The 13,734-nt window shown below is 43.7% G+C and overlaps 1 protein-coding gene across 2 annotated transcripts in view; it reads left to right on the top strand.

The window, feature by feature from the left end:
- GRIA3 (glutamate ionotropic receptor AMPA type subunit 3) overlaps window positions 1-13,734 on the top strand; it is a 143,688-nt gene that overhangs the window by 109,746 nt on the left and 20,208 nt on the right. For both annotated transcript variants that reach the window (XM_041396396.1, XM_041396395.1), the window contains exon 12: window positions 55-253. In XM_041396396.1, the coding sequence (XP_041252330.1) occupies window positions 55-253 (199 nt within the window). The remainder of the gene's footprint in view (window positions 1-54; window positions 254-13,734) is intronic.

The raw sequence follows: 13,734 nt of genomic DNA, 5'->3' as shown, positions 1-13,734 counted from the left end.
AAAAAAATCAAGGATTGTCTTCAAAGCTATTTAATGATGTGTGTTTTTCCATAGATCTCTCTCAGGGCGAATTGTCGGAGGAGTCTGGTGGTTCTTCACTCTCATCATTATCTCTTCCTACACTGCTAATCTCGCTGCCTTCCTTACGGTGGAAAGGATGGTTTCACCCATAGAGAGTGCAGAGGACCTGGCTAAACAAACTGAAATAGCCTATGGCACTTTGGATTCAGGCTCAACCAAAGAATTCTTTAGAGTAAGTCTGTTAAATCTCCCTTAAGTGCCTAGTTTATTGGTTTCAGAGGTTTGATTTTATGCAGCTGTAATAGCCATCCTATGCTTTGTGGAATCAGGATAGGCCTGAGTGCAGATTTTAATATCAAAAGGCATTTTATCAAAAATGGGTGGTTTTGTTTAACCTGAAACATCTCAAGATGGAAAACTCAACCTCTGCTGTTTTGGGAAGGGTTTTGTAACACCAGTTTCAGAGCCTTGGTCTGACGAGCAATAATGCAGTGGTTGGCACAATATTTAGCAGAGAAAACTCTTGCAAGGAGTGATGCTCTTGACCTACTTGCTGTGTGTGCCCAGCTGGCAGCCAGTAATGCCATCCGACGTCGGTGCTCACTTGCCAGAATGAAGGGGGATGGGAGGTCGATGTGCTGCTCATCCCTGGTGGAGCAATGATTGCTGCCATTGCTGTGTCTTCACTGCTCACCAGCATCTGGCTGTGGCTGTATCTGACAGTCAGGTAAAAGTTTTGTACCCCAGAACTCTGGTTGTTTTTCACTTTGGTTAGGGAGATGCAGCAACATTTGGGGGTAGGGGCAGGTGCACACTTTTATTTAAGATCGTTCTTCCTTTCTCCTCTTGCCAAGCCACAGGCTGAACTGCAGACAGTTTGGTGAGGGGCATTAGAAACTCTAAATATTATCTCAGTCCACTTTTATGTCTCTGAAAGTATCATCCTGAAAAGCTCTTATTTCTTTCCAAGGGTGAACTGGAATGCTCAGGCCTTTCAGGGAGCTCTTGGTTCTCTCTCAGCAGTGCCAATCAGATGCCATTCAAACCAACATTTTTTATATAGAAGAGTGGTCAGTGCTGCAGGACTAATTACTGCCTGTCATGCATACTGGACAGGTGCAAGCAGGAGAGAGGAGGGAGACAAAAACCCCTTGCTGCTGTAGGCTGATGAAAAACTGAGGGCTCCTTGGAGAAATACTCAGAGCTCCTTGAATTTACTTAAAATTTCAATGCATGACACAGACATCTGATGTAAACCTGGAAGGGAATGCAAAGGTATTTTATGAAGCTTTTGCACTCTGCCTGTAATGTCTTTATATTAAAAGAGATAGAACTCAGTGGTTCTTAATTAACTGTGATAGCAGGTACATTACAGCAGCTTCTGTTTGTTTTAAAATCCTGTGAGATAAACACTGACCTTGTAAAGGTGACATTAGTATATAAAAAATTTTATTCTGCTTAATTATCAACCCAAAGCAGTATTATGTCTACAACAAAAAAGAGTTGAATGAACCTGTCAAAAGAGGTAGCACAACTTGTTCAGAAATATTGGTGCTGTTTATAGTCACTGTACTGATCTGAGGGGGAAAAATGCCTTCTTTTGACTATCTTGTTGCAGTTCATATAGAAAGAGGAATTGTATGGGGATGTTCCTTCATTTCCTTAATAGTTTGACACAACAAGGAAACCCCTTCTCACAGAGAGATCAAAGGAATGAGTGTTTCATGTGAAAGGATACAAAGTCTGGTAAATGCATGAATGCTTTGTTGTGCTGCTAATAATCTTGAGATGAGCTGTGTCTCTCTGCTGGTGCTGGGAAAAGCAGGGTTGTAAATGAGCTGATCTGTCAGGAGCTGCCAGCTCCATCAGGCCAGGACAGGAGTTGGATGGGGATGGACAAGAGCAGAGCCCCAGCAGTGTGGAGCAAGGCTGTATGGGCCAAGTGGGAAGAAGAATGAGCCCTAAGTGTGCTTCTCTCTCTTTGGCATTCTCAAAGCACACAACACAATTTCAGTTGTATTAACTTTTGCAGAGTAATTAATTTGAATAGAGTGATGCATCCATGAAAGCGTTGTAATTAGAGTCTTCTTCAGTTGATTTGAAAAGGGCAAAAGCTTTGCCTTAGAACAAATGCGTATGTACAGTCGTTGTTAGTTACTTAATAAGACAGTAAAGGTGGCTGAAACTTTAAATAACTTAGAAGACTCTTGCTTTCCGAGGTCCTGCAGCACAGACTGCACCTCTCTGTGTTTTAGGGTACTTGTTCTCCCTTGGCATCTCTTTCCATTCTGCTGCCAAAGGCAGTAGTGGAAATGACAGTGCTCCGAGTTGGAAAAAGCCATGAGTTCTCTTGGGTGCAGGGTGACGCTTATGCCCTGTGTAAGGGAAATATCCTCCACCTATTTTGCTAGTTTAAACAGCAGTTAGCTGAGTGGCTCATGATAATTTACTCAGTGAGAAGAGAATTTGGCTTTATAACTAGGCCATGGCTTCATACAGGAGGTTCAGGACAGTCTCTCGAAGATCCTATTAAGAAGCTTGTATGGGTAAATCTCTTTCTAGAGCTGTAAGGCTAAAATGTTTCTCAAAGATATTAGTCAGATCCTGATCATAATCGCTGCTGTTGGTCAGTGGAAGGTGCCAGACTGACAGTAGAAAGGAAAAAATGCCTCCTGATGCACCATAAAGGGATAACATGTGAGTGAGCTTCAGATCCCCACCATCTTGTCTGCATGTGCTAGAAGGAGCTCCTCCAGGCCATGGCTCCCTTCTGCCAGCCCCATTTCCAGACAGCATCACTTTTGAAGGTTTTTTTTACAGTGTGAATACCTGAAACTGGACTGATACCAGCCTCTCAATTCAGATGAACAGATGGTAATGACTTTGAGCCACTTCAGACCTGGGCAGACTCCAGCTCCTGACCTATTTTCCAGCCTTGGCGGTTTCCCTGAGCATGGCAGTGTCTCCCGGGTAGAGCTGTCCCAGCTCTGGGGGTAAGCTGGGTACACCACTGCTGCCTGAGGCTTGCACAGCGGCTGCTTTGGCATGACACTGCTCTCACAGTCCCAACACTGCTCTCACAATGCCAACACTGCTCTCACAGTTCCAACACTGCTCTCACAATTCCAGCCAGAGCTGGTATTTTATAACAGTTTCACAGCAGACACTGTTTACACTCCTCACTTGTTGGTGATTCTCTGCATAAGGGCATTTGTCCTCCCAGTATATCTAAGATTCCGAGGAACCCTCCTGTATTCTCATGGTTGTTGCTTGTTTCTGCTCAGAAACATCTTACATTTTGCACTAATTAGCTTCTAAAGGCGTTTAAATGGCAATCAATAGATTACATCAATTCCTTTTTGGCTTTCAAAGAGCACTCATCCATATTGAAAAGGAAAAGAAAGAACCTCTCCTGAGATATTTATTAACACGTGGACTCAGATTAAGGACTCCAAAATTCCTCTTTCTTGAAGGTTGGTGAAGGCCTGAATGAGAAAGAAGTTTCAAATCCCTAAGCTATTTTTAAGGGTGTATCTGTTAGAATTAACATCTTCTAATACATTCCATTAAAGCTTCAGCATATCTGAGCAGCTTATCAAATCAATATAATGCCATTTAATCCAAATTTAGCACTGAGCCTAAGTATAATACCACACTCTAATACTTCGCCTCCAATATGCATATATTCAGAAGCCATGACCTTTACAATCAATTAGTGATTCTTATCTTAACTTGGCTGTATTTAAAGTTCAGCAGGACATGTTTGTAGACATTTAGTAATATAAATTACCCTTGAATTTATGGTTGTTTATTTTAGTTGATAGCAGATATCTCTGTTAAGAGGCATCTGCAAAATACTTTGCCAAGTGTATTTGATCATTGACAAACACAGCTGACCTGCTAGTACACTTCACTGAAAACTTATGTAGTTAATCACTGTTCACAAAATTAAGGAGAACAGAAGATCTCCAATGAATGTTACTTTATTGTAGAAATTTTTCTTTGTATATTTCTCAGCACAAGTTTAAGGATGTCCCCAAACAAACAACTCAGCTACTAAGTGGCTCTCCCATGCCTCAGGTGGAATGACTTGCCCTGAAGTCAGTTCCTGATTTGTCCTTCTGGAAGTGTCATTAATTGCCAGATTTGTTAGGAATTTCAGTAGAAAGATTGAAGGTCCTTTGGGCATGATGGTTGTTCCAGCTCTTACAGTTTGTTTTCCTCAAAAAGTGATTCCTTGCAAACCAAGTTCAGATGTGAGTCCTTTCTGGACTTTGTCTATATATAAAATATGTACAAACCCAGAGTTTTTAAGACACAGGGAGTCGTGCTAAGGATGGCCCTTAATATGTTTCCCATTTTGAAACTATTCTGAAATCAGGATAGTTCATCAGGGACAGATAGAAAAGCATGAGATGCACTGGCAAGAGCCTTTGCATTTCTGGTTGCCCATACTGAGGAGAGGAGCATGCAAACAGCTACCAGAAAAAGCAGTAAGTGGAAAGGGGATTGGTGAGGTATCTCTTGAAAAGAAACTTAAGTACCAAATTGTTTAGCTGGTAAAACTAAAGGTAACATAGAAAACAATTCATTGGGAAGCAAAGGAAAAAAACACCAGGCAGATTGACAGAACATTTATCTAAAAGAACAGTGAAAGAACAAACTCAAAATACTATTGAAATTAGAAGAAAACATTCCTTTAACCCATCAAAAGAAATACCTTCAGCTAAAAGGAGGGGTAGCTCAGACTCCCCTCCTGTTCAGTCGAGCCGTGTGTTGGGCTGTGTGAGATGGGGCCATGGTGGCACCAGTGGGTCCCTGCTGGCTCGAAACAGCCAAGTGCCACTTGCATCCCCAGCTGGCAGCATGCAGAGAGGGTTCCCCATTCAGGTGCCTCTGACAGTGGCAGGTAAGGCCAATGCCAGTCAGGCATCCAAGGAGGAGCACAGCTCCATGCCAGAGCCTCAGGAGAGAGCGAGGAATTATGACCGTAATGCGTTTGGAAGCAGCAGTGTGTTACACCCCGCTATAAGTTAAAGAGCTCATTGCTTTCCTCTGATGATAAGGTTGTGTGAAGATGAGAGGGAAATAAATTCCACGAGCAAGCAGTTTAGGTAAGGAGAAGCCTTGGGTTATACACGCCTAGCTGCCATATGATTTTTATGCATTCTGTGCAATCAAGCGATATTGAGATCATCATTAGAGGCTATTAAAAACACCATTGTGAACTCTGTGCACGCAGCACTAAGGGTTTCATCTGTAGTTAAACTCTTTGATTTTTAATTTCAAAATTTATTTTGCTAGTGAAGATGAAGGACTTGTTTCTAGCACTGCAGTCATACAAATGCTTTGCTTTTGCCTTAGGATAAAACTATGATTAGCAGTTTGGAGCTTTCTGTGCGCTTGACATCGAGCTAAACAACACAGTCATCATAACAAATTCCTGACAAAAATATTGAAGTGTGATTGTATTTATGAGCTTTAAAGAATAGAACATCACAGAAAAGTGGTAGCTTCAAAGATTAGTTTTATAGATCTGAGATACTCAATGTGGCAGTGGTTAATCATAAAAAGTACTGTAAACACAGAAGGTGTGAAAATTTTCTTCACCTATATATTTTCTCTCTCTTCCTGTTTGATATAGGTGGGAGCATGTACAAATATTAAAAGGTGATTGTATGTGTGCAGAGAGATCAGAGCCTCTCCATTGCATGGATGATAGATAGTCTGCTGGTGGGGTTCATTTAATCTCTTGAACCTCCTTTCTGCCACATGGCCAACAGGCAGTTTTAAAGGCAACAGGAAATCAAATGTGACATAATTGCAAAAGAAATGGTTTCCCATGAAGTGATCTAATGTCTTTAGGCCTATAGATTGGAGAGGAAAATGTATCCTTACAGGAACTAAAATTAACAGCTCATCCATCATCTACTTCTTGGAAAGGAAGCATTTGAATGGAGCTGGGCTTAAGGTGGCTGAACCATTTTGCTAATTTCAGCAGGCAGGCCAGGATTTAGCAAAGCTTTCAGTCAACCCTTAGTAACAAATATTTGAATAAATCTCTCCATTATCTTCAATACCACATGGCATTTGTCTATCAGTTCTTGTGTTTATGGTTTAGGCTTTCCAGCTCACCTCTATTTCCATACCACCCAGCAATCACCTTTTGTAAGAGCAGGGCTGTGGGTTCCGGGGACCAGGTAGTGAGAGGGGCTGCAGCCATGGGAAGCTGGACACAGAGGGGCTGCAGCCATGGGAAGCTGGACACAGAGGGGCTGCAGCTCATGGGAAGCTGGACAGAGAGGGGCTGCAGCCATGGGAAGCTGGACACAGAGGGGCTGCAGCCTGTGGGAAGCTGGACACAGGGGGGCTGCAGCCATGGGAAGCTGGACACAGCAGCTCACAGTGGGTTAACACCATAACTGTGTCTGTACCACAGAGGCAAAGCAGAGAGTGCCTGGGGGGAAAATCACTTGCTGTTTGAATGCTCTACTTTTTGGAGAGAAGCTCTATGATAATGATAATGACATTGCCCAAGACAGCGAGGACCCTGGTTTTTCAAGTCTCTACTACTTTATGTAATGCTGCTGTGTCACATTAGTACATGCTTATTAGAGATTCATTTAAAATACATGGGTGCTGATAAATGACTCACAGCACTGCTACTGTTACTTTTGCATAATTAGAAAATACATGAAGGTTTAGAAACTCTAATGATGTGAATATGAAACATCCCCTCTTGCAGTCCACTGGGATTTCTCCATCATTGCCTGTATATTGGCCTTTTCTGTCTGGAGCTGAAAATTCATTAGACCTGACAGTGTTCAGATCATGTGCTGGAAATGCCGTTCTCTGTTAATTTATTACAGGCCAAATCCAGAGCAGGGCTGGTTGTGCTGCTCAGTTGCCCAGACAAGACAACTCTGCTGAATATGTCACTGCTGGAAAGATGCCCCTTAGCCTGAAGGCTGACGTAAGCCTCCCTCCAGCCAGCTCGAGTGTGTACTGCTCCTGCTCCCCAGGCAGACAGACAGACAGACAGACAGGCTTACCCAGCACAGCTGTCCAGATCCCTGGTATGTGCCACCCAGCCCCTGTCACCCCCGGCACTGCTTCCTCGGGGCGAGCGCTGCCCGAGCGCTGGCTCTGGCCCTGGGTCACGGAGGATTTACAAAGGCAGCTTGTCTCTGGTAAAGACTTTCATTTTAATTTCCCAATCAGCATTGCAACAAGGAGGAGTAAAGGCAGCAATAAAGTGAGGAGACGAATATAGTCTGAAGTTCAGTGTTGTGCCAGGAAAGGGCGTTTTAAAACCTTGATTTGCATTCTGCTGCTCAGACTGTTACTGACATGTCAGCAACGTCTGGCTGCAGCCGGAGTGACTCTGCGTGTCTGTGTGAGCAGAGCTCGCTGCAGAAGAGCTGCCTGTGCAAAAGCAGCTACAGCACATCACCCGCCTGCTGCCAAAGGTCACACTTTGAAAAGGACCATGATACACAGGGAGAAAGTCTCAAAAAACACCTCCTGAAATATTGTATTATTTCTGTAAGACACTTCCTTTTGTAATCAGGCCACTGTCTGTGTCAGGTGTGGAAAAACTTATGATGCTGAAGCCTGGAGGGCTTTATTAAGCTGCTTCCCCAGCTGTTTGGGTGGGCAGCACTGCTGTGGACTGTCCTTCCCCACCATCACCACCTCCACCAGCCCCCTGCTGGACTCCCCATCCCTCAGTCCCATGCAGGGGTAGTCTGCATTTTGACACAGAGGATTCTAGAGAAAAGCAGCAGCCCAGGGGTTTGCAGGCCTGATCCTTCTGCTCTCTGGGCTTTGTTTGCCCCAGCTGGGAAAGAAAAATGCTATTTCTAAAGCCTAAGTTATCTTTTGAGCAATAAACCAACATGACAATGTCTCCCATCATATGCTTGTCTTCAAAATATTATTAGTCACCAGGTCACCCTTTCTTTTACGTGTGTGCATACACTCTCAAAGATTTGTGTGCTCCTACAAACATGCAGACTAGTTTACATGTGCATGCTTGAACCTTGCTTTTCTGTGGCATCCCACAAATTCATAAACTATGGGTGGAGATTGGTAGACTTGGGGTTTGGCCTTGCTGGAAGAGAAATGCCCTGACCTACTTTCTTCTGCCGAGAATGTAATAAAAGCAAGAGGTTCATGTAATGATGGGATTGATTTTTCTGTCCATATAGGTAAGTAGATTGCTGGCATCACAAGTTATCTGTGGCTAAAAGCTGTGACATTGATCTATTAGACTCTGCCCTATGACCTTCAGTAAATGGCATCTCTGCTTTCATGTCCTCACTGGGAAAAGGGGACTAATGGTGCCCTCTGGCCTTCATGAGACCTATTTTTACCTTCTCAGTAAAGAGCTTGGAAATCTCAGGCAGAGGGACCTTACTAATAATATTTATCATGTTATCTTATGTAGCATCATCATTAGGCTGGCCTCCATGTGCTCCAGGGCTGAGATTAGGCTGAGGGTTCCCACCAGTGTCTCTCACTCCCCCCTAGAGGCAGCTCTGCCAGGGATCACTCGACATCAGGCTTGGAGGGAGTGGAAAGGCACCAAATCTAAGCCATATCCAAAGAGCAAACACAGTGGTGCCACTCCATTGCAATTTGCCATGGTAGAAGTTCAGTTAAGCAGCTGCCTAAACCGCATGGATATCAGTGGAGCCCAAGCCAGGCAGCAGCAGCAGTACCAAGGCAGTCTCTTGGCAGTTTTTTCATTCCTGTTTAGTAGCTTGCTTTTAAATGGTTCATAAGCTCCTGGACTCATTAGTGGCTGCAGAAGAGCTGATTGCACAGTGAAAGCAGTGAGTGATGATAATGAAGCTACGGTTCACACTTAACTGCCCGAGTTCATTCCAGTGAGGTGTGCCTCCATACAAAGTGAGGTGTGATCTGTATAAAGGCAGCATGCATTATTCAGATTAAATACCTGCACTGATTTTAGTATGGACCGTTGTGTTTTGTAACAGCAGCATCTGTCTGACTGAAGTGCTGTAAATTTCCCTTGTTAAGGAGCTATAATGTGGTCAAAGGGCCGTGCAGCAGAGGACAGTGGTAAGTCTGCTGCTTTAGGACCTTTATTGATGTCTCTGCCTACCTTTATGTGTGTGCTGCAGTCAGGATGCTCCACATGCTTTTTTAGTTTGCTACAATTTGTTCATCACTCCTAGTTGTGAAGGCAGACCTAAAAAAATTAACATCAGTATAATCTGAAATTTCTTGAAGTAAAAAACAGAGTTATACAGTTATACAGTTATAAAATATATAACTGGATTTTTAAAATAATATTTATTTGATTATATGTGGCTCATGACTGGATGATAAACAGCCCTCACCTATAGGAGAACAATTTGAGCTTGACTGCTGGGAAATCACTTCCTGGTCCCTGTCATAAGAAATTAAGGACCTTTTTAGTAATTTTTAATAAAATATCTCAGCGAGGTGCACAAGGAGACATTTTGGAGAAGACCTTCAAGTTGTGGAGGAGGTGGTAGGGAGAGTTAAATGTTCTAAAATTGGTAAAGGACATCTCTGTAACATACTTTAACTAGAAAGGAGAAGCGTTGCTTCAAACACAACAGCTTCACCCCTACTCAGTAGTGGAGGAGGTGACACAATGTCACTTTTAGCAGAAGTGTGAGACAGATGTCTGCAGAGGGGGAAGGGAATTCAGTCTTTGGGAGAAGGCTTCATATTTTAGAGCTAAATTTAACCAATGTCAAGGAATTGTCTAAGGTGTGCTGGGGTTTGCTAGGTATCTCTAGGTGCTTTGGAATGTGCAAAAGTGAAACCAAGGCACCAGGTCTGGCTCAGCTGGAGCCACATTTGTGGTTGCTGGATTGAAGAAATAGCTGCAGCTGAGAGGCAAACCTGTCTCCTTCCCATGCCTGTGTCACTCACCCAGCCCTGACTGGCCATGCTTTTGGATGTTACCACACTCTGGCTGATTTTTTATTTCACTGCTGGAGTCAACCACACAGCAAAACTAGGAGAATTAGAATGAAAGACAGTGTTAAAATTGTGGACTGATGGAATTGGCATCTTCTTTTCAAATGAGTGCATTGCTACCCAGAAGCAATGTGTATTTAGGTGCCAATTAGTAACGGGCCAAGTGAAGTGAGTCCTTGGCACGAGAGCTGCTGGCTCTGCTGACATGGAAAGGAGCTGCCTGCACCCTTGGCTGTGGTGTTTGTGGCTCATGTTTCTGCATAAACATAGGCAAATAAAGAAAAAAAAAAAAAAAAGCCAGCATTATTGACAAAGCAAAGGCCAGTTCTATTTATATCTGCAGTAAGGCTGTGATAATGAAGATGCTTTAATGTGTCTCAGAGCCTAGATGAAACACTGAAAATGTTGCTTTTAAGAAAAAAATTATAATAATATCCCCTTGAAATCCCGAGGAAATGTGTGTGGCGGACTTCTGGAGAGCAATATCAAAGAAATAGGAGTTGCAGAGCATAGGGAGTTACTACAGTTATGGGCTTTGAATTGGCTTAAATCTTTGCTTTTAAGTTTTTTTCCCCCTAAGGATCTCTTTAAAAGTAACACTTTATTGACAGGGCGAATGTTTTACTGCCACTGAACTCTAGCAACAGTGCAGATCTGTCAGACCTTGCCTTACTTAGGAGTGTAAATCCTTTCTCTGTGGTTGCTTCTGCTGTCTGGCCCCTTTTATGGGTGTCAGACTCCTAGGGGGGCTGGGAGAGGCAGTGTGAATGTCTGCAGAGGGGGACAGATGGGTAAGAATGTTCTTTCAACACAGAATTTGGAGCTTTATAGTTAGGAAAGACACTTTTCTTTTCTGAAAGTCTTTTCAGGGCTTCCAGGGTTGTTGGGTTTTGTTGAGGCAATTGGAAAATGGGAAAAAAAAACCCCATTTACTAAAAATATCATCTGTCATTTTATCCTGTTGCATCTTTGACCAGCTTGAATCAACTGGTTGTTTGATGGCATTGAGCAGGTTTAAAATACGGCTCTAGGAGCAGAAAATGCCCTTGAGCATTGCTGAGCACATGTGCAGGTGTCATAGCTTGTCTGGTGGCACTGTCCCTTTCTCCAAGAAGCCTCATCATAGGTAATTACTTTCACCTTGTTGGGAATTTGGGTGAATGGCTGCAAAAATCAGCACTAACCAAGCAGGACTCAGGGCCAGAGCCCATCACATCCCTGGTCCTCTCTCTTAGGAACCCTGAGATCCTCAGCCAGACTGTGCTCCAAAACCAATACATGCCTGATGCATTTTAGAATAACCTTTCCCAGTCAACATATGCTTTGTTTCTAGCTTGATTTTTTGTCTACTTCTACTAGATCAGATTGCTATTCTTATTTAGTTAATTTGATAATAACAAGACATTGTGAAAATCCCACATGGTAGAAGAGGTGGGCAATGACCATATGGAAATGGGAACTGATTTTTAACTACATCATCCAGAAGAGTTAAATGAAGGCAATAGACTATAAAGCTTAGGCTATTTGTTGAAGTTGAAAAGAGATCAGGTTTTCAGTTGTAGAATTTGGTTTTTGAAGCATGAATGATGATATTCACCCTTTGTCCTTGGAGCAGGGAACATGCTTTGTGGAGCATGTGCAGCCCTGTGCATGCTGTTGGCACTCACCAGATAACTGTGATTAACAATGCACAGATGCACTGGCCATTGCTTTCAGGTGGTCAGGCCAGGTGGAAAGAGTATGAAAGAACTTACGACGGACAGGTATTCACATGTGAGTTAAAAGATTGAAAGGAAAAGAAATTCTGGTTTATCTGGGTAATTAAAGGCACACTCTGCAGAGGAAAACAAGCAAAAGCATACGTAGTGCATGCACAGTTTGGAAGGCACACGACTTCAGCTTGCTGAGAGGTGTAAAGAGTAAAGATGGGTTTTCTACCTTGCTTTTGTCCCTTGGGTGCCTATTTGCAAATATAAATGGCCAGGTGTGTTTGTATTATTTATGTTAAAAGAAGATGAAGTTTGTAAGGAAGAGAACCTTGAAGCTAAGACACTCCAGGATTGCCACTGCTCCTGCAGTCTCTGTGTTGGCCATCCAGGCTGTTTTACGTTCCCTCTGTCCCCAAGAGAGCTGCACAAGAAGGGCTGGCAGGCTGGCCACGGGCAGTGCCCGGGACACTGCCTGCACTGCCACCTGCAGAGGTGCACAGCTGCCACGCTGCTCTGCTGCCCACAGGGCACAGGGACACGCCACCTCCCAGCACTTCTGGTATCCCTGGAATCCTCACAGCCCCTCTGGCGGGTTCCTGGGAGCCATGCAGTGCCCAGGGCAGCTCCCAGCAGGGCAGGAGATGAGCAGATGCCCACATGCATTAAGTGGGTTGTTGGAAAAGCAGTACCAAGTCAGTGTGCTCACAGAGGCACCTCGAGCAGGCAGTGATTAAGTGGCTGTCAGGGTGTTCTGGCTGCCAGCCCGTGGGTGCCTGGCCCTGAGCCCCAGAGATTCCCTCATTGGGCAGGATCCATGGTCCTGCAGTCAGCTGAGGCTTAGCACTCCCTACAGGGCCTGAGCTGCCACATTCCCCACTCAAATTCAGAGCCACCATCCTCATCTCTGGCTGTTCAGTGTTTGCTGTTGCAGGGGAAGATCAGGAAAATCCAGATTCCTTCTCTCAACTATGTAAAGACCATTCCAGACCCCAGTTACATCCCTCTTTGTCCTGATGCCGGGCAAACAAAGCTGTACAGACCCTCTTTAGCTAGGAGATGCTCTCTCTGGCTTGTTTTTCACACCCCCTACCCAGCCAGCCCCTCTTGCGACTGGGTTGTATCATTGTCTCTCTGATTTCCTGTTGTCAGATGGGCTGATTTTAATTGGTTTGCATTTTCAGTTGGTTTTCAGTTCATCAGGAAGGATAAAATAAAATCCTGCCCTCCATACTCCTCTCTATCCACCGTAGCAGCACCACCTGAACATGTAAATCTGAGGAGCAGTGCAGGCAGGGCTTGCTCCCTGTGAAGTGTTTGGAGGCTGGTTGTTAAGCATTACATTATTCAAAATGCATTAAATTGTCTTGGATGAGGAGGAAGCATGTCTCGATCATCAAGCTGATGGACATTAGCAGTCTTCCACCACAAGTTTGCTAAATTTGAACTAGATTTAGCTACTGCCTGCTTCATTCCTATTCTGCAAGGAAAGCTGTGGACAGGGAACTGGCAAGGAATATGAGGCATAAATTCGAGGTACCCACAACTTATACTGAAAGCCTTATATAAATCCTTGGGATTTCTAGACTTTGGAGAAATGCAGTTGGCATTACTGCCTTCTGTTGACCAAGCAGGAAGGTTTAACCGGTACTCCAGGATACAAATTCTTGACAGTCTGGAGGTGGCTTTGAGATCTGAGGGTGACTTAAATGTTACTGGTGGGGAAGAGCGAGAAGGGGAAGTAACACATTTCTCAGCATTTCAAGGTTTACAAAGCTTGTATGCTGAGCTAGAGGCTGTTAGGGTTTGCTTAGTCTCAAAACAGGGAAATCAGGAAAAAATAGAGATGAGTGACAGGCAGTTAACCAGTGATTTTTTTTTTTTTCAGCTTATTGCTAATATTTGTATTTGCTGTCTTTTAGGAAAATTCAGATTTTGAATATTTGACTATTGATTCATAAAAGATTTTGTAATTACTATTTATATCCCTTCTTTGAGCATTTCTATTGGCAGTCACTAGAATGTC

This window comes from Onychostruthus taczanowskii, unplaced genomic scaffold (genome assembly GCF_017590055.1).
Source record: "Onychostruthus taczanowskii isolate IOZ18803 unplaced genomic scaffold, ASM1759005v1 scaffold13, whole genome shotgun sequence".
Classification (NCBI taxonomy): Eukaryota; Metazoa; Chordata; class Aves; order Passeriformes; family Passeridae; genus Onychostruthus; species Onychostruthus taczanowskii.
This window is presented reverse-complemented; position numbering and strand designations above follow the sequence as displayed.